Raw genomic sequence first — 21,155 nt, 5'->3', positions numbered from 1 at the left:
CCTGGTGCAAAAATTCAAGCAGTTCAGCTGGGTTTGATGGCTTGTGATCATCCATCTTCCTCTTGATTATATTCCAGAGGTTTTCAATGTGGCAAAATCAGAGCTGTATCTTAATACTGTATTTTAAATTTTTAAACATAATACTTTCGATAAATCATTTTTTTTTTCTCACACTCTATCTGGGATCATAAAAAGATCAGGGGGAGAGATACATCCGACATACCACTATTTGTAGAATCTCAAGCTGTTAGAACTTCCACAGCCAATTCTACATTAATCACAAAGTGTCCAGTCAGCATCGTTGATCAAACCCAGTTAGAACCGGCCCTCAGAGAACAGCACAGATCATTAGAAAGAAGAAAGCCATATACATTAAAAGCTTTCAAAGTAGTGTTCAAAGTGAGTTCACATAAAAGGTGAGTTCATCATATTCTACTTGTACACATCCCAGAAGACACACCTCAGAGACAAGGTGCTTTCAGATGATCCAACACTTTCTGTTTGGACAAGCAGCTTCAGAAGAGCCTCAGCAGAGCCACTGTTTTACAGCACACTCTTTACATTACGTCTATTGTCAGAAAACTCCATTAGAGGACAATGACAAGAACCACGGTGCACAAACTTAAACAGTAATCGCATTACCTCTCTGGTGGGAATGTGTAATTGAATCAAGCACATGGAAGAGTACTTTTTTATGCAGATTAATGTAAATAATTTGCTGTGTGAAATTACATGTTTTTGAGAGTATTTATTTTGTTCATTTATAAAATACTGTCAAAATGTAGAGAGCAATTACATCTAAGATATCTACTAGACCACTCTGTTTTTAGAATGAATGTACTGTATTAGACATTGTAGGGATGGAGTGTCAAAACACTAATACCATTAATTAGAACCTTCTGTCCACTCTCAGCTCAAACATTCTGTTGCTTTTAACTTAAAAACTTTAATGTATATGTTTAATCCCATTAAAAACACTGTGGCAAATATTCAGCGTTCTGTGTTAAAGCAGCTTCACACTGTACAGATATCCATGCTGGATCACAGAATTTTTTTGCTATATTTACTTTCTTACTCCTGCGCCAGACAGCTCTGACCAATCAGAGGAGACAGTGTGCTCACATGCTGGTGCGCATTTAGGCTTATGCCTGTGTGAAACCAAACCAAACAGAAGGAGAAACGCTCCAAGTAAACAAACTCATCAACTGATCCAGACCAGAGAAATCATCTCTATCTCCCCTCAAACATACAACTATATACTAGTATTTGAATTGACTCCACTAATATAAATATATTCACTTACATTCATGATTTTATTTACATTACACAAAATCTTGCACTGCCGCTTTAAGCAAAGATTTCACAAAAGAAAGAAAGTTTATCATATTCTATTGGTACACATCCCAGAAGACATGATGATCTAACACTTCCTGAACAGACAAGCAGCTTCAGAAGAGCCTCAGCAGAGCCACTGTTTTACAGCACACTCTATACATTACATCCATTGTCAGGAAACTCCATTAGAGGACAGTAACGAGAACCAAGACGGGCAAGACCAAACACTAACCGCATCACATTACGGCAAGACCGATTCCTTACAGGGACCTGGCAGCACCGGAACAGGCGAACAGGCTTTCAGAGACAAAGGAAAATCAGACCAGGAGAGGAAACAAACGACAGCAGACAGAGCCCAACAGACAGATGAGGGATGTGCAGGTGGCAGCAGCCCGTTCCAGCAGCACCATTAGCAGGTTCTGGGACAGGAGGTGCGGCGTGATCAAACAGAGGCCGGGGAGCAGACAGTCGCTCCGTCTGGCTTACTGATTGCATTAGCGTGGGCATCCGTGTCCCACACCCCACACTAATGGAGGTGGGTGATAAGTTGCAGCCCAGACGTCCGGGTGATGACTCTTCTCTGTGGCTCTCGCTGGATGAGAGAAGGACTGATAGCAGGTGACGAAACGGGGCACGCTCTGGCAGGGCTGCTGCTGCTGCCGTCTGCTCTGAATGCCAATGGCTGGACCCGGCTCCGCTGCCCCCGCTGCGAGCTCCAAGGCAGCGGCGCTAATTCGGCGGCACTTAATCACCCAGTATTACTCAGAAACACAGAGCGAGCCGCTGAAGCAGAAGGCCGACTTGAAAGGGGAGATTTCATCTAAGCCCGCTCAACACAGTGGGGGACAGCGTGTGAGCATGCGAGCGGTGAATAATCCCCCTCCTCCAAATCGAAACACAAGTGATATCACCTTCTAGTAACGCTCCAAGTGTGTAGCTCAGTGGGAGCTGGCTAGCAGCCTGGGGGAGACTGGTTTAATTCTACATGGTGTCCATCTGAAACGGACCTGATATTAAAGAATTAACAGCGGTGTCAGTTGGGTCAGGAATGGTATTATTCACCAGGGGAAAAACCAATGGGAGAAAAGTGGGTCTGGGAAATCAGACGTCACTGTTGGGTATGAATACACTGAAAGGAAAATTTCTGGCTAAAACAAAAACTGAACTAATTGCTTTAGAATATCTTTCGTTTTAATACAGAACACGCATTTTGGGGGACAGGTCTTTGGTTATTTTTCTGTGTTTGTCATTAGAAATCATTGGAAAGCCAATAGCACACAGCATACTCTCAACTGGAAACGACCGTCCACATGGAGGACTGCATCAGGCACTACAGTATTTACCTAATCCATATCTAGGCAAACACTTACGAACACACAAACTTACATACTTACTGCACACTTACACATACACATCAGATCAATTTAGAGTATTCAATTCAACAACCTGATCTCCATGTTTTTGGACTGTGGGAGGAAACCCACGCAGACACAGGGAGGACATGGAAACTCCACCCATATAGGGACTTGAACCCAAGACCCCAGTGCTGGGAGGCGAACGTGCTAACCACTAAGCCACTGTGCCATCCAATTTTAATCATACACTTACCTCAGAAGTGCTTTAGCAGTGCAATTTTTGTCCTAAATGTCCCTCAGTAGCGTCACTCAAGTCACATGTGAGTGAAATTTACGCAGAGAAACTCAGTCAAGCCAGTATTTTGGCAAACAAACAAATGCTAGCTAAGGCTTAATTTTGATCAGCTAACATTACTATTCTAGCCCTGTGCAGCTCATATCATTTAGTTGAAAAACAGCCTCTTTTTGAAAGGTAAGTAAACTAATAGTAAGTGTGATTATTGATGCTTTACTCTTTACTCATTTAAGTTGTGTGAGTAGAGCGTATAAATAAACTTAAACTTGCTGTTTGTCACCTGTCTCTGTCGGCTCTTTCTGCTGGCTCTGTCCCTTACTCTCTGCTCTGTATATGAGCTAGCTGCTGGGGGGTTGGGGGAGTGCAATGAGGAGTATGAGCCTCAGAAATCTTCTTTTTCTTTTTGTTTCCCCGAATAATTGGTTGCAAAATAACACTGTTTCTCTACAAATAACAAAACTAAAGCTCTTAAATTAGACTATATATCGATTATAAGAAGGACTAGTTCACAGGAAAATACAGTTATGCTTAGAACAGCTGGAGCCAAAAAAGAAGATGGATGGATACAATCAGAGATATCATAAACATGCTATTAAAAGCTCTAAGACTTCTAAAGCAAAAGAGACAAGGCATTGTGAATAAACACTATCCATATTGTTTCCATATGGTCAGAAATTACTTTAATTTTAATTTGTATTTATTTAATTTGTTTCATTTGAATTGCATTATATTTCTTTGCTTTCAATCCGCTTAAACAGCACTGTATGTTCAGCCTTGCTGGTAAAATAGAGGGTAAAAATACAGAAATGAAAACGGCATGGGAGGAAGACTCATAACAGCAGGTGACAGATCACACACGGGTTGATGTGTGGCATCAGTGGCAGAGACTGTGAGCACAGTGCAGAGAGGTGCTGCATCATTTTCAGCTCATCACTCATCAGCGCTTCCAGGAAGTGAGAGGGTGGAAGAGAGAGCCGGCCTATCAGAGGCTGCATCAGCTCTGAAGCGCTGAGATACTGGCCGACCCAGAGCTTCGAGGATCCCAGGTGTACTGCTGCATGTAACGCTTTCACATGTATGAGTAATGGAGTTCTGAGACCTCCAAATAAATAATAATAACAACACACCACATATATACATGTTCTATAAGTAATACACACATGTTCAATTTACAGACAATAAGACCATGCATGCAGGAATCTACTGCATATACACATATATAGCAAGAGTAAAGCTACTGAAGATACAAGCAGGGCAGCAGATGGTTGATGCACATACTGATATATGACAAAATGTATTTTTTATCCAAAGAGTTTGGTTGCTTGGCTGTTTTCTGATGCATATATACCAGTAATTGACGCACATGCATGCTAGTCACACCCAGAGCCGTCTCAGAGTTCAACACATATAACAGCAATCCCTGCTGCCTATAACTAAATATAAAAAATGTATATATATATATTACACATATTCACTATGTCAGTATACTGTGTGTTACCTATATCTGAGGTTGGTGACGGATTTGTAAGTGATATTTTAAGCAACCACAAAATAAAAGTAAAAAATGTTAAAACACCATGTGCTTTACTCACAGAAGGAGAAAAATCTGTAGATGAATTCAATCTGTGTAGATTAACATCCAATTTAAGAATGACAGTTTTGTTTATTTAAGCTAGTTTATCTGTATTTTGCTGCATTAAAAGGAAAACATGGCGGCACCCCTGTTCCTTACTAGTATTGCATAATGCGTCTTATAATCTGATGAGCCTTATGTATGAAAATAGACCAGAAAATAGACTTTATTGACAGTGCACCTTATAATCATGTGTGCCTTATACAAACATATGCGAAAAACACAGTAAATGACTTGCTAAATCATGGTCCATCCAACACTGATTAAGTTAAGTGTGTGAGATGACCTTGTCACAGCATTTTAACTGTGCTAATAGGTGTGCATAAGCTTCCATTACTTGAAAGCTTTATAGGGTTTGTAGCTCCAGTACAAAGCTTAAGAAACATATGTCTCAGCTGATTTAATACATTTTAAGTAATAGGGAACATTTTTACTAAACTATAACTTCAATATTCCACCAAGTTCTGCATTTTTAGGTTTCTCCTTCAAGCTCTGAGGCGTCCTTACATCATCTTTTTCACATATCGATAGTCCAGATATCCTGAAAGTGTTCAGCATGCAGAATGGCGTACACGCCGTGTCTGAGAAAGCCCTGACAGCCCCCCTGACTGTTCTCGCACCATAGTTTAAGAGCAAAGGCAGCCCTGACAGCTGTGTTCTGGGGAAAAGGGAAGCAACCCAGTGCAACGGCCTTTCATGTGGCTTCTAGCAGCAGGTGCCAGGCTCTCTCCTAGCGCTCGCTTCCCTGGCAGACGGCTAATAGAGGCACCGCGCTGATGAATTATGGAGCCCGCTTTCGGCTGGAACACGGCACATTAAGCGGTGAGAGAAATCACAGGCTTGTTCCCCAAGAAAGAGCGGAGTGTTAAAAATTAGAGCAGAGGACGATATTTATTCATGACATGCACAGGACAGATGATCACAACCAAAACCATCTTTCAGGATGAATTAGTGAAAGAAAAAGAAGAATTCAGGGTGTGATCAAAGCACGGGCAGGGTGCATTTCTGATTTCTGAGTCATTTTTAGCGTTTCTTTCAGAGGGCATGGAAAAGGAAAGACCACTGTGCTGCTGCTGCAGCTCTGCAGAATAACATTGATTATTTACTGTTTTGGCTTCAAGGAGACACCCAGGTAGATCTTCTGGAGCCGAGAAACAAAGGATGGATGTGCGGCCCGCATCCATGTTTCATGGTTTCTGTTCAGTTAATGACCCAAAACAGAGGGTTGTGGAGACAGAAGAGTCATGGGGAGGAGGAAGCTCTTAAATCAGAGGAGCTCACACACTCACACTATCCAGCCCAATCCTAACAGCTAGCTACTGCTACTGAGAGAACGCCAACTCTGTAGAGGCTCCGACTCTAAACTGTGGCTCTCTGATAGACGTTCAAGCTGTGCCTCGCCAAACCCTGAGGCTGAAACCAGAAAACAGCAGGTCTACTAGTGCTGATAAACAAGAGAACACAAATAGAGAAGCTACCTCAAGATCTGTAGCTGAAGATGCTTTCATCTCTACCTTGTCTGGTCCGGACTTTCAGACATTTTTTTAGTTTGATCCAAACCAAATGGCAGGTATGAAGAGTGTTGTGATCCACGGTTCTAAAGACCAAAGTACCAAAATCTTGTCAGACAAAAATAGCTGGTCTCAGTCCGGTCCCAAACAAACTCGGAAGTGTTCGCTTGTGGTGAAAAATTCTGAGATCTGAGATCAATATCTGGTCTCGATCAGTCGCAGCTATCAAATATATTATTTTTACTTAAGCTAAACTGCTAATAAGGTGCAGTTTATTCTGATATATTAGCCAAATAACGCTAATTACCACATCTATGAACAAACGCTGTCTCTGCTGCTCCATGCTGTTTACGCACGTGGTCTGTGCAGTGTTCACTGTTCGCAGCAGCACAACTCTTGTGTACATCTGCGCTGCACATCCCATTAAAAACACTGTGACTGAATGCGCAGCAAATTTTTTTTGCTTTCTTTGTTAAATCAGCTTCTCAGTGCACAGATATACGCGTTGGACCACAGAATCATTTAGCTTTTTACTTTCTTAATCCAGTTCCAGACAGCTCTCTGACCAATCAGAGGAGACAATGTGCTTGCGTGGTTTTAGTTTGTGCCTGTGTGAAACCAAACCAAACAGAGGGAGAAAACACTCCAAGTAAACGGCCTCATAAACTGATTCGGACCATAAAAACCAACTAGAGGTGTGAAAACACCCTTAGATCAGTTCAGAATTTCAGACAGACTACAGGAATTTGAGGCAATATATCTTTATCTGCCAATTAAACAATAGAAGAAGAAAAAGAATAGGCGAAATGCCCTTTTATAAACCATACAACTCAAGTGGAGTATATGGAGACGCAGCCCACGTACATGATGAGAACAGAATGCAGTAAAAGTTTTACTTTTGTGTGAAACCAAAACTAATCGAACCAAATTTTCACAATGTAACACACCTAACCATGAACATTTTTCGGACTCTGTTCTGAACTTCTAGGTGTAAAAACGTCTAAAAATGATGGGTTGAACTGATGTGAGCTTTGAATATTTCACGACTGCTTCTTTCTCTTTTATCTCCCATGAAACATTGATGTAGGATTCATACACCTACAGTCTCCGGACGGTCTTATAAAAGGTAATGGCCCTGAATCGCTAAAGTTCACTAAAGGCAAGGGCGATATAAGGCAGCCATCAATCAAAAGTGCGAGGGGAGTCAGAAAAATCAGCCTGGCATTTAACTGCAGAGCTGCTGGCAGCTGGTGCACGCCGCTGAGTGCTGCGGAGGGCTCTCGCTGATTTCCTGGGCAAACGTCCCCAGCAGCAGCAGCTAGCGAAAAGGCACAGCCAGCTCCCAAGAGGCATGTTGGGAAGTCTCTAATGAGGCAGGCACAGGCTCCGCCCCTCCACCCCTTACTCCACACTCGGTGCCAAAAGGCTTAGAGAGAAATCAGCGGCTCAAAGACCAGCCGTTTTGCATCCCAATTTAGCCGAGGCTTCACTGCGAGGCAGGGGAGGCAGGAGCAGAGCGGAGCCCGGGCCTGGAAATCAGCGTTCATCCCTAATGCCAAGAGCACCGAGCCAAAGGGGTCTCTGGGAACAGACGGGAAATTCATCATTTAGGACTTTCTCATTTCTCTAATATTGCGGGGAGGCAATGAGCGCTAGGGTGCACACAATAGATAGCTGATAATGCTGCCAGATGGGGATATAAGAACACACACACAAACGTACACACACAAACAAAAAAAACTAATAAAAAACAACAACAGCAACAACCCCGAACACTTCCACTGCGCATCATTACAGCGTAGTTAGACCACAATCATACTGCACATAATGCAGAAAATCGTGTCGAGCTTTGTCAGGAAACGGGATATTCTTCTTCTAAACAGTCCTTTGTAAACACTGCTTAATAGGAGCTGACAACAAAGCTCTGTGAATAATATGACTAGCGTATTCATCTTCATAACACAGGGCCAGAATTAGCCCGGGAAGAGGAACACACAGCGGACCAGAGCGTAGGCTATGTTTATACTGTATTTGTTGGCCACCTATAGAGGCGTAAAGCTCTTCATCTTCCTTTAAATTGCTTTACAGCCTTGATGGGTCCAATAAATCCCTGTCTCAGGCCCTGTGTGTAATTGGATTGTAATCAAAATATAAACAAAAACAAATTAACAAAATCATCACGTTGAAAAGAGTCATCTACTTTCATTAGCGCACCGGCTGCAAGGCCTAGCCACGGGCGCTTCGTTAGTGCTGCCAAGAGACCGCAATGAGAATCTGGATATATTCATCAGTATTGACCGAAAGGCCCACAGAGGCACACGCCATTACTCAAAGGAGACGTGTGCAGGGGCTTCACGTGCAGAGTGTGTTCAGATGGCTGTCTGACGTGTGTGCTTACAATACATGGGAAACCAGTAATCATATTCGTCAGCAATGCAGGTTAGATTTTCATAAGACTGCAGCACACTGGATAAGGATGCCTGGTGAAATGTACGCAAACGTCTGTGCGCTGACGTATAATATAAAGAAATATATGCAACATCTGACAAATCTGGTGACTTTTTAGACATTTTGACCATTTGGACTAATCAAAATAATTAATAAATAAAATGAATAAATAAAATCCAGTCCAGTGGATCAGGGCAAACCTTATATATTCAAGATAAATATATGTTAAGTCCACCTCTAAGCTCTTATTCCTTATTTCTGCTCTCTGTTCACACCACTGCTCTAAAGATGGCATAAACACACACAGCCGGCAGCAGTGAGGAAGTTTTACAGAAGGAAACTGTTAAACTCTGCAGTGTGAAACTGTTTTACAGATAAACATTAGGTACTACTTTAAAATCAAGCTCATTTAAAAAGGGTTTATAAATAGTTTATAATGTTATTAATTAGGTTATAATCCCTTAATAAGCAGTTACAACACATAAATAGGAAGGGCAACAGTGACCAGTCTTGTACCAAATAGTGATTCCACATTCGTTTATACTGTTAAACCTCAAATCTTACTAGATGCTTATCTTACTTTGTCTTTACCATTAGTTATCATTGAGCTTTTTGTGAATAATTTTATTCATTTAACTATAATAAAATATTAAAATGACTAAACTGACTTTCTATATTATTTTACTAGATATGTTAAAGTTATTGTCACTTTCTATTTGTGTTTATTTAGTCCTATTTTAATGTCCTATTTAATTCATAACCATTAATAAACTCCTTTATTATTTATTTATAAACCCTTTATAAAGGAACCTTATTTTAAAGTGGTACCAAAAAAGTGGTACCTTAGTGCTAAAGTTTTTGTTGTTCAAACAATCAATTTTTCTTGTATGAGCATGAACATGAGCACGTGACTACTGAGTTAACCTAAGCAACATGCTACCAAAGAAAACATATAAAATATCAATAAATACATAAAAACATTACAGTACAATATAATCAGATGTATTATGATGGTGTGTTTAAATCATATAATTTCTGAATATTCCAAAACATAAACACAATAATATGCATAAAAGAAAAGTTTACTCTATATCCAATCAGAATCATTGGATAATCGATTTAGTACGACACTGCTAACTAGTGGACAGGGTTTAAACACAACACTAAATAAGCGACTGTCAGACATCCAATCTATACATTTCCCTGGAGTCAAGTACTGCCAATATAACAGGACACTCTGGAGCAGATAGACATCAATCATCTATTAACATCATACTAAATACAGTGGTGCACAGAGTTTAAAAAGACCCAGCATTGAGCTCTGCAGCAGTGAAACTGGGTTCTCTGTAATGATGCTGCTCCAGCCAATACTTTTGGGATGAGTCTAGTCGACAACCTTCTTTTCCGGACAGTAGAAACAGACAGTTAAATCAACAAGCAGAATAAACTCTTTTTCTTTTTCTGTTATTTTACTCCTCAATAAGAAACAATGAATGAGCTTTTCTCCAAACAGTGTACATTTCTAATTCATTAAATTAAACTACATAGTTTACACAGAGACGCATCATTGGCAGCATGTCACAGCTGTCTTGCGATGTCTGTTCTCTGACCTCTCCTCCTCGGAGCCAAAACAGAGACACGTTTGATGGACTAATAGAACTGAGTCTTATTTATACAGCTGGATGAAAGTTCAAGAGCCGATCCACTTGGCTTGAGCCTGGGAGCACTTGGAGCCGTGCTCTGCTTCGAGGCAGCACAAGCAAATCCTGCTTCAGAGAATTGGAAGAGGGATAGATAAAAAAAAAGAAAAAAAAAAAGGATAAGAAAAACTAACACACACTTCCACTTAAAGGATCAGCAGAGACTGAGGTAGCTGTTTACTTGGGCAGAGACAGCCGGGCTTCTGATGGAAGGCAGCTCTGTGCTGTTGGAGGGGGGAATTGGAAAAGTCAGACAGTGCAGAGCGAGCACTCCTCTGTGAGCACTCTCCAGTCTCAGCCGGCACGCCGTTTACACGCCTGCATCACGCTCGCTCGGAGTATGCGCCTCTGATGGAGTTTCATCTCGGGAACAAGCTCAAACAGGGTCTTTAAGTGTCCCTTAGAACCGCAGTGCTCAACAAGCAATGTGTCGTGTGTCTTTACTTCAAAACCAGCTCTGCCTTTGTAACTAGACAGGATCAATCCTGCAATATGATTAAGGGAATGGGATTAAATGTGTTTGTGAAGAAAAAAACACAAGGGTAAAGTTAAAGTAAATGTGAAAAAAGTAAAATCACCTGCTCATTCATCGCAGCTTCTAGAATCAAGGGTATTAAAAAGAGTCTAATGAAATGGCTTCTACTAAATTTTGGAGATAGCTATGTGGAAAATTAGATTGAAATTCAGAGACAAGAGCATTTGAGAGGTCAAGATGTTGGATGATCACCACCCTACCTCATCTACTAGTTAATGCCACCTCCGATACACGTGAATTTAACCTCCGCCTCTTTTCGAACTGCTGTTGCCCATTAAAACAAAAAACAAAAAAAAAAACATATTAACCGCACCATTAAAAAATATATAATAAATTGTATATTTGTATATTATATATATATATATATATATATATATATATATATAAGTGTGTGAAAAAGTAGCAGCTTATAGCCTTGAAATTACGCTAATATGTACTTTCCGTTCCACACAGTAATTTGATTTCTGCGTGACTATTCAGAGACTCATTTGTCTACCAAGTGTGTATGTAGTTAAATGCATGCAGTTAAAATCTTTGCATGAAACAATCCAGATACTTGTCTATTGAAGTGACCTGGTGTAAATGGGGTACAAACCTTTAAACAGGTCACAATGTACAGATTATTTTGACTGATTATTTAAACCTTTGCACAAGACTGGACACAGGACTCTTTGTTAGAATAGAGCAGTTGCATAACTGTGCATACCTTACCAAATGTCCTCTATTTTTTTTTTCTGTTATTTTTTTTTTACTGTGCATGATTGGAGTGATTTAAATCAGATGTGTAACAGCCTTTAACAAGGGCTGTGTTGAGCTGAAGCTCTGAGGTTGTCCTGATTGGCCTGAGCGAGTCTGTGGTATAAAATATGAGCGCTATGTGTGATCAGTCTGAGTGCAAGTGAAGCAGTGAAATCTGCTGATACAGCAAAGCCGCAGTGTAGGATGGAAGCGGTGGAAAGTAAGGGTCCAGTGCGGGCTGGGAGAGGGTGGAGGCAACAGCTGCTTTCCCTGTGTGATTAATGAGGAGAGCAGTGCTGCCAGACAGCACCAACCCCTCCCTAACACACCTACAATACTCTCAGTCCACAACTGGCTTTGAGACAGAGCTGGAGGTGAACTTCAGGCGGATTTGCTGGGTGTGTAAATAAGAGTCTGGACCAGAAGAGTTTAGGACAATCAACTAAAAAAAAGTTACTATACACTACAAAAGGAGATATGAATACATTACATGGACAAGCATGGATGTTAGCTTCAGCTGCGGTTAGCAGCTAATACTGCCCGACAGCACTTCACTGAGGAACCCTGAGTGTTCTGGTAAACCAGGGTCATCTTAGCTAGACATATATCTCACGTAGCTTGTTTTAACACAGTAAATGCACATGCTACAGTCCGATACACTCACCTCTGAACGGTAAAAAAGCTAGCACTTAGCATGGTTAGCGGCTAATGCTAATGCTGCTAGAGAACTAAACTGAAACTCCTGTATAACTATGTACTTAAGAGGAGTGGATTTAATGCTCCTTATACCCTGACTGGTAAAATTCATGCATAAAGCACACTGGATTATAAACTGCATAGTCTATTTTTGGCCAAATTAAAGGATTTGAAGTGCTATGAATGTAACTACATGCCTAACTCTAAAATGTTAAGATTAAGGTTCAGGTTAGAGTTGGGTGTACACCAAACATTCAATTGCAATTAATAGTTGCAATGAATATACATACAGTGGAATGCAAGTTGAATTTTAGTTAAGCAACTATGAGGCATCTACAATGACCATCCAATAATTAAGTGATATACTAATTAATAATTTAAATAAGAGTAAATAAATCATAAAATGGCCCAATCCGGACACCCTTGCTTTAAAGAATAAATTGAGCAAAATCATCAGCCATAAAACCATCACACCAGTCTGGCTCATTCCAAACCTTCTAATGGAGCTACCAGACCTTTCTCTTCCAGATCCCTACAGGGCTTTAAATTCCTCAAACCAACACCTGGAACTGTGTCTGGTGTGTAACTCCAGGGTCCAGTTTCATAGTTTTTTTTTTTTTTTTTTTTTTTTTACAGAAATACAATTTCTACGTAAAGCTGAACTAGTGCTGGATGTGCATATAGGTGTAGCTTGACAGGTTTAGCTAAATTCACCAGTATATAAGAGCTTCTGCAAAGTAACATATTACTGCATTAATGCTTTCTCTCTATGTACAGTATAACACATCTGCCATATTGCCCATCACTACAACACTTTGCCCACCTCAAGAGCAGAACAGAACGCAGCATGAAAGAGATTAACACAGATATGAGGTTAATGTGACGCAGTGGAGCACGTGGATATTCATCTGCATTGAACAGAGCTGTAAGAAGAAGTGGAGTACCAGAAGAAGCGGAGGGGCCACGGTATTCCCGGCGGAGGGACTGATTGGAAGGCAAGATCTACAGCAGCGGCTGCAGGATCGTCAGGGAACAGGGGCGCATTAACGGCAGTTTCAGCACCCCGCTGCAGCACGCCTCGCAGATCAAGGCTCTCCAGTCTCTACTACATAAAACACCTATCAGTATTCCAAGCCATCCAAATGCCTGCCTATAACCTGCTTGGTAAAGTATATAATTCGCTCTTGAGCAGTGATCTTGCGAAAAGGGGGAGTCTGAGGCACAGTAAATAGTGCCACTGAGATTTAATAGGGGAGGAAAAAAGAAGAAGAAAAAAAAAAGAGTAGTGTGGGTGGCTTGAATATCCCCGCAGTCCACTTTACTTGAAATATGCACTCATACTGGAGTACGCCGAGGCATATATTCCGGCGACTCTGCTGATCGAGCATCGAGCAGTGGTTCTAATAAAGAGCACGGAGGAAAGACACATGCCTGCAGTAATCCATACATAGGAATGCCATATTGCTAATGTTAAAACATAGTAGCGAAAATTGTTGCATCCAGACAGAAGATCTAGATTTCAAAGCTATTCACGAAAAGGAACAAAAGTGTGGATAACATCCCACATATTTTCAACTAATAACAGGTCTTGTGTTGTGGCTGGTCCTGAGATTACAACCCTATAAGCATGAGAATTGTTTTTTTGAAATAGCCCACCCAAGTGTGTGTTAAAAAAAAACACTAAGGCCAAAGGTGGTCTGGCATTGTGTGAATTTGCACCACACACCTCACACATGACATCAGGTCTTCTACACATGTGACAATAAATCACTGACCTTGAGGATGACCATGAATCTTCAGAACACTTATTTGTTGGTTGTCTTCACCAAGACAAAAGCAGAACTCACTGAAAGCAGATCACTAATGGTTACTGAAGATGAAACACTGCCACTGAGAATCACCCAATAACAGTCTGGCATGCCTATTCACCAAGTTTCATTCCTGTATGTGTGCAACATTTCTCTCAGATCAAGAAGACCACTTAAAAATGATGATTTTCTTTGATTTTACCTAATTGAAAACCTCTGGATATAATCAAGAGGAAGCTGGATGATCTCAAGCCATCAAACCAAACTGAACTGCTTAAATTTGTGCACCAGGAGTAAAGGCATAGAGTTATCCAAAAGCACTGTGTAAGACTGGTGGAGAAGAACATGCCAAGATGCATGAAAACTGTGATTAAAAACCAGGGTTATTCCACCAAATATTGATTTCTGAACTCTTAAAACTTTATGAATATGAACTTGTTTTTTTTTTTCGCATTATTTGAGGTCTGAAAGCTCTGCGTCTTTTTTGTTATTTCAGCCATTTCTCATTTTCCGCAAATAAATGCTGTGAATGACAATATGTTTATGTGGAATTTGGAAGAAATGTTGTTCGTAGTTTATAGTATAAAACATCAATGTTCATTTTACTCAAACATTTACCTATAAACAGCAAAATCGGAAAAACTAATTCAAAAACTAAAGTAGTCTTGGTCCATCCCTAGCCCCAGCTCCAAATGTCTGCACCTCTTGGGAATGCTGTTAGATTTTGACTTTTCTGTTTGCTGTACCATCGCAATCCAAGCAGAATCAACGACAGCGTTTGGTGCAGAGCATCTCTGAATGCCTGGCTGCACTTTAGCGGGGATTATATATGAAGGTGGGTACAGGAGGAGGATTGCTGGCTCTGAGTGTGGCAGGTGTGTAGGTTTAAGACCATGCTCCATTGCTGTGACTCACACCGGCACACTAGCAGAGATGTTCTGCCTCGGTCTCCAGCTGGCAGGAGAATCCTCTCCTCTGAGTAAGGCACACATGAGCAATGCATTCACATTGTGCTACCAACAAACCAGCTAGCCAAAAAAAGCCCCTGAGACTAATTGGGCACGCTGACTGCGCTGAGAGTAGGCTTCAAGTTCTCACATGGATAATGGACACAACATGCTTCTCAATCACTTCCTGTAGCTGTATACTCCCTCTGCGGCCTTAAATCCAAGAAGAGTGCAATAAACAATCGTTTTTTTAAAACATTATTCAGTGTTCAGACGGAGCTACCAGCAAACACCAGCAGGCAGAAGGAACCAGTGTTTACAGAAAATATGCTGTAAAACATCTTGATTGGATTAGCAAAGCTTCAAATAAGATTTCTTCAGTGTGTTTCTAATGTATTTGCACTGTAGAAAATAGGATGAATGGTGTGGATTAATTTTCTTCAGTTCTAAAAAAAAAAAATGAAGTCAAAATAAGCTGTTATGTTGTTGAATCTGCAACCAGAGATGAGATTTTACTCGTGTTTATTCATTTGTCAAGTCAAGTCAAGTAGTTTTACTGTCAATACTGCATATGTACAGGACATACAGAGAATTTAAATTACGTTACTCTCCTTCCCAAAAATTACAGCAAGTACAGATAATAGATATAATAAAAGAGAGAATGGGAGACACTATGTGTACAATACAGCAGGGACACAGATAGACATACATGAGACAGAAACAAGGTGCAGTAGTGGTGGGGGTGAAATAGATATATAAATATAAATAAAAATAAATAAGATATATAATATTAAAGAGTGGGAGGCACTTTGTACAATACAACAACACAATATACATATGTAAGACGGAAGACAATAGTGCAATATTGATGGTGATTGAGATGGAATGACAGAATGACAGAAATACTGTCATTTGGTAGGGCACAGTGTGTCTCAGACTGCCTTCATTGAGTTTACAATTCAGCCTAAAGGACCAGAAGCAAAGCAAGTTCCCACCAGCACCAGCAGGATAAAGGAATCAATGTTTACAGAAAATATGCTGTAAAACATCTTGATTGGATTAGAAAAGCAACATATAAGATTTCTTCAGTGTGTTTCTAATGTATTTGGACAGTAGAAAACTGGATGGATGGTGTGGATTAATTTCCTTTAGTTCTAAAAAAATAAAATAAGCCAAAATTGGCAAAGTGTGTCTCAGACTGCCTTCATTGAGTTTACAGCTCAGCCCAAAGGACCAGAAGCAAAGCTCCCATTCTCAATGAATGTTTAGTTTGTTCAATAATGTACCGTACAATTTTCAACAGTTTAAGTGCTGTTTATGTATTTAATTATAAAACAAACCTACTAAGGTCCAGTTTAACCCCCGAGCTGCTGCAAGAATACAAATACTAGCAATTAATCCAGCAGGTCCATCTACACTAATGTCAGCTCCCCAACTAACAACTAATTACTGTAGATCACACTAAACCTTTTATGCTAACTTTGTACAGATTGTACAGATTGTCTGTTAATGCAGCCTATAAACAAAATATAAATACAAAGTCATATACAGTTTGTACACTTCAGTACAAAAGCAAGTAAAAAGGCAGAGGCAGTAAGCTATTGTTGTAAGTAATGAAATGCAGAAAGAGAGACAGCTTTTCTATTTAAACCAGGCGTACCTGACATGAGAGGCTGGCCGGTCATGCCCATAGGCGCCATACCCAGGTTGTTCATGGCAGTAGCCCAGGCGTTTGGGTCTGACATGGGCAGTCCTAAAGGGCTGGAATCCATGGCAATATTACGCAGACTTTCTGCAGAAAGATAAAAGATAAAAGATAAATTAGGAAGGTTTGTTTTATTCAGTTTCACTGCCATTTTTTTTTTTCCATTTTCTGAACAAATAAGCAAGAAATGGCTCTGAACTTCAGACTAGAGTTTGAATTCTGAGGAAAAAGTCGCACGGGAAGTCACGCGGCACTGACTATCAGCACATAATCAAAGTCTCAAAGTCTTTTTTAGCTCCGCGTGAGAGAAAGAGCAGGCAGACGTATACAAAAATATAAACAGCCCCTGGCACTGCTGGCTTCTGTCAAGTGTGAAGACACAACAAACATTATTCAAATCCCTTTGGAAGAGCCTGAAGTAAAACAAAAAAAAATAACACTGCAAATCACATAAGCTGGGGAGGACGCCTGCTTCAAACGTCTGCGCTTCACACTTTTTCAGAGAGCAGAGGTGCCTCGTTTTCATGTAGCGGAAACATCTGACATCAATCCATTGAGAATATTAAGATCTTGTTGGCATAATTAATGATCTTCTGTGGCTCAGGGACATTGGCTCAGAAGGGGGGTCAGGGGGGCAACTGCCGCCCTTGGTTCCCCCATGGTGGAGAATGGTTGAGTTTCTGTTAATCCAATCCAGTGACACCACATGACCAATAGTAGTTAATTCCTAACACTAAATGAAAGTTTAGAAAAAGAGAAAATGTGATGGGAAATGGTCTGTTTTGTCATGAAACTCATGGGGATGGGTTAATCTACACATTATATGACACCCAGAGGCACACAAACCTGAGGTGGCTTTCCACTGTGATCTGTTCTTATATAGATTCACTGATTTGAATCTTTTTTTATCTTAAAACATTAAGATCTGTTGGGTAATTCATGATAATTAATGTTCCTCTGCATCTCAGAGACACTGGTAGACTCAAGAGAGGGGGTCTTTCGTAAAGTGCTGTCTTGAGTGTAAAAAAAATTGGCCTATTGGCTGCACTTATTATTGGAAAAGAAATAAGATTCTCAGATTTTGCTATTTATAGATATATGTTTTATATGTATGTATGCAGAGCTTTCAGACATCAAATAATGCAAAAAAAGTTCATAATCATTAAGTTTTAAGAGTTCAGAAATTAATATTTGTTGGAATAACTCTGGTTTTTAATCACAGTTTTCATGCATCTTGGCATATTCTCCTCCACCAGTCTTACACACTGCTTATGGATAACTTTATGCCACTCCTGGTGCAAAAATTCAAGCAGTTCAGCTTGGATTGATGGCTTGTGATCATCCATCTTCCTCTTAATAATATTCCAGAGGTTTTCAATTAGGTAAAATCAAAGAAACTCATCATTTGTAAGTTGTCTCTTATTTTTTCCAGAACTGTATAACATGAAGATGTGCCCTTAAGATCAGGACACCTTGATTTGATGTTTAAATGAATGCACAAATGCCTTCTATGCCACCTTTACTAGACTGTGTCCCAAAGACTGTCCTTTTCTGTCTAGAAAACGTGATAGAACATGGTGATAGAACAGAGATACTAATGTTGGTAGTTACGAAAACAATTACCGCATAATCTTAGCTCAGAAAGGAAATACCCAGCAGCAGTGTAGTTCCAGTCAAAAGAATAAGCGCCAGACTGGGAAACGCATGAGAGTCCTACGTCACAACACTTCACTCTCTTACCATCAATAAACAACAATAAACGACACCCACAGGGACTCCGGAACGTGAGAACAGAAGAACATATGGTTGCCTCATGAAAAGCTCTTAGCTTCATAACGAATGTTCCGCGCTGGCATTTTCACGCACAGCTGACGGCATGTAAATAACACGTAGCATAGCAGCTAATCGACCGACAATTTGCTGAGTCTGCCTGAGAGACTCACCGGCATCTCCTCACCTCTATCACCTTCACTTATCACCTCACAGCAGCATCAACCGGTTCTGATTTACGGATTTATACAGTACCAGTCAAAAGTTAAGACACACCTATTCTCATTTAATGTGATTTCTTTCTTTTCATGTTTTTTACATTGTAAATGCAATGTTGAAAGCTAAACAGGAACACATGGAGAATTATGTTTGAACAAAAAAATGTTACACAAACAAGAATATGTTTCATACTTTAGATGTATCTTTGAGGACAGATTTGAACACTCTTGTTTTTTTTTATCTCAGTGTCTATATGAGGGAGAGTCACCTGGATTAGTTTTCTCAGCATCTTGAAGGAAGGAGTTCCTGGAGGTGCTGAACAATAGTTACTGCTTTTCCTTCAAGCTGTGAAGCTCCAGCTTAAACCACCATCTCTGTTCATCAGATTTAGATCAGGAGATTGTGGATTTGTGTTTTTTTATTATTTACTACATAATTCCACATGCCTGTTTTCTTGTCTTTAATATTAATCTTTAATGTAGTAAAACAAATAACAAAACAACTTTTGACTGGTACTGTACTGATATTAGGTTTTGCAACACTGTATTGATTCTTAAAAACAATACAGAATTTTACTTATTTTTTTATAAAATCTTCTTTTTTGTACTTAAATACGATGGTGTATTTTAAGACCATTTTATTCCCTTTTTTGCAAAAAAAAAAAAAGAAAAAGAATTAGAGGAAAATACATCTCTGGAAAAATAAGAAACCACTTAAAATGATGAGTTTCTTTGATTTTACCAAACTGAAAACCTCTGAAATATAATCAAGAGGAAGATGGATGATCACAATCCATCAGATCAAGCTGAACTTGATCTGAACTGGTGCCTTTTTGCACCAGGAGTGGCATAAAGTTATCCAAAAGCAGTGTGTAAGACTGGTGGAGGAGAATTATTATTTGAGGTCTGAAAGCTCTGCATCTTTTTTGTTATTTCAATCATTTCTCATTTTCTGCAAATACATGCTGTTAGTGACATCTGTGGATTTCATCTGGAATTTGGGAGAAATGTTGTCTGTAGTTTATAGAATAAAACAACAATGTTCATTTTACTCAAACATATACCTATAAATAGCAAAATCAGAGAAACTGATTCAGAAACTGAAGTGGTCTCTTAATTTTTTTTCCAGAGCTGTATAAGCAGACAGATCATGAAGCCCTCAGAGAATCGCTTGGGAATGGCCTTACATGTTTAAATTGTGAGGTGTTATCTTGTGAGTGAGGTAGAACACAGCATGGTCAGTGTGCTCATGGCAAGACGATGCAAATTATAAGAGCTTGAGTGGGTGCCAGCTGGATGAGACATTTCATGCACATACACAAAATTCTAGTTCCCGGTATGAACAGAATTATATTATGAAGTTCTTGCCAATTAATCTAAACTCTTGCCTGGATGTCCCTTCCTCTACATATCTGTGTTTCCTCCACAACCACAGAGCAAACAGTTAACGCTGAGTCAGGTCTGTTAGATCAGCAAATCATGAAGCACAATGTATAATAAGCAGAGAGGCTACAAATAGCTGCATGATGCATTCTCTGAAAGCTTTAAAAAGCCCATAAAGCTGATGCTGCCTTCATGTCTGCACACGTTCCAGAATGAACTTTCTCTTTCTGTAATATTAATCTTCATAATCATTCATAATTTAACCACGACTAGCTTTAGAAATCGCTCCCTCAAGCACGTCACTTCACTGTGTACATTTGTTTTCATGATGCATCACTTATAACTCCTCCCCACTGCCAAAGTCAAAGTCAAAGTGTTTTTTATTGTCATTTCAGCTATACACAGAGTACACAGTGAAACGAAACAACGTTCCTCCAGGGACCATGGTGCACATAAACACAGTGTAGACAGAACAATAGTGCAACAGTACAAAAGTGCAGACAGACAATACAACACCATACAGACAAAGAATAATAAATAACAAGACAGTGTGCAAATTTTGCAGTGTGCAAAAAAGACCAGGTGAGGTAGTAATTACTCTATTACACAGTGTGCAATAGAGTCCAGTGAGGTAGTAGGGTTTTTAGTGCTTTCCATTTTCTGGGGTAAGTGGGGTAAGAGTGTGTGTGCATGTACAGAAAAACCATCAGTTCAGTCTCTGCAGTTAAGGAGTCTGATGGCTTGGGGGTAGAAGCTGTTGCAGAATCTGGTCATGCTGGACCGGATGCTGCGGTACCTTCTTCCCGAAGGCAGGAGGGAGAACAGTTCGTGTGAGGGATGAGTGGGGTCATTCACAATGCTGGTTGCTTTGCGGATGCTGCGGGTGGTGTAAATGTCCGTGATGGAGGGGAGAGAGACGCCGATGATCCTCTCAGCTGTCCTCACAATACGCTGGAGGGTCTTGAGGTCAGAGACGGTGCAGGTCCCAAACCAGGCAGTGATGCAGCTGCTCAGGATGCTCTCAATGGTCCCTCTATAGAAGAGTGTGAGGATGGGTGGAGGGAGACGGGCCTTTCTC

At 40.2% G+C, this 21,155-nt stretch overlaps 1 protein-coding gene across 5 annotated transcripts in view; it reads right to left on the bottom strand.

Moving 5' to 3' along the window:
* enox2 (ecto-NOX disulfide-thiol exchanger 2) overlaps positions 1-21,155 on the bottom strand; it is a 381,399-nt gene that overhangs the window by 116,055 nt on the left and 244,189 nt on the right. For 4 of the 5 annotated variants that reach the window (XM_049474865.1, XM_049474866.1, XM_049474868.1 and 1 more), the window contains one exon: positions 16,662-16,793. The exons of the other annotated variant lie outside the window; for it this stretch is intronic. In XM_049474865.1, coding sequence (XP_049330822.1) covers positions 16,662-16,793 — 132 coding nt within the window. The remainder of the gene's footprint in view (positions 1-16,661; positions 16,794-21,155) is intronic. 5 annotated transcript variants of the gene reach the window in all.

This window comes from Astyanax mexicanus, chromosome 2, assembly GCF_023375975.1.
Source record: "Astyanax mexicanus isolate ESR-SI-001 chromosome 2, AstMex3_surface, whole genome shotgun sequence".
Classification (NCBI taxonomy): Eukaryota; Metazoa; Chordata; class Actinopteri; order Characiformes; family Acestrorhamphidae; genus Astyanax; species Astyanax mexicanus.
The sequence above is the reverse complement of the archived record's forward strand: the minus strand, read 5'-3'. Positions and strand labels throughout refer to the sequence as shown.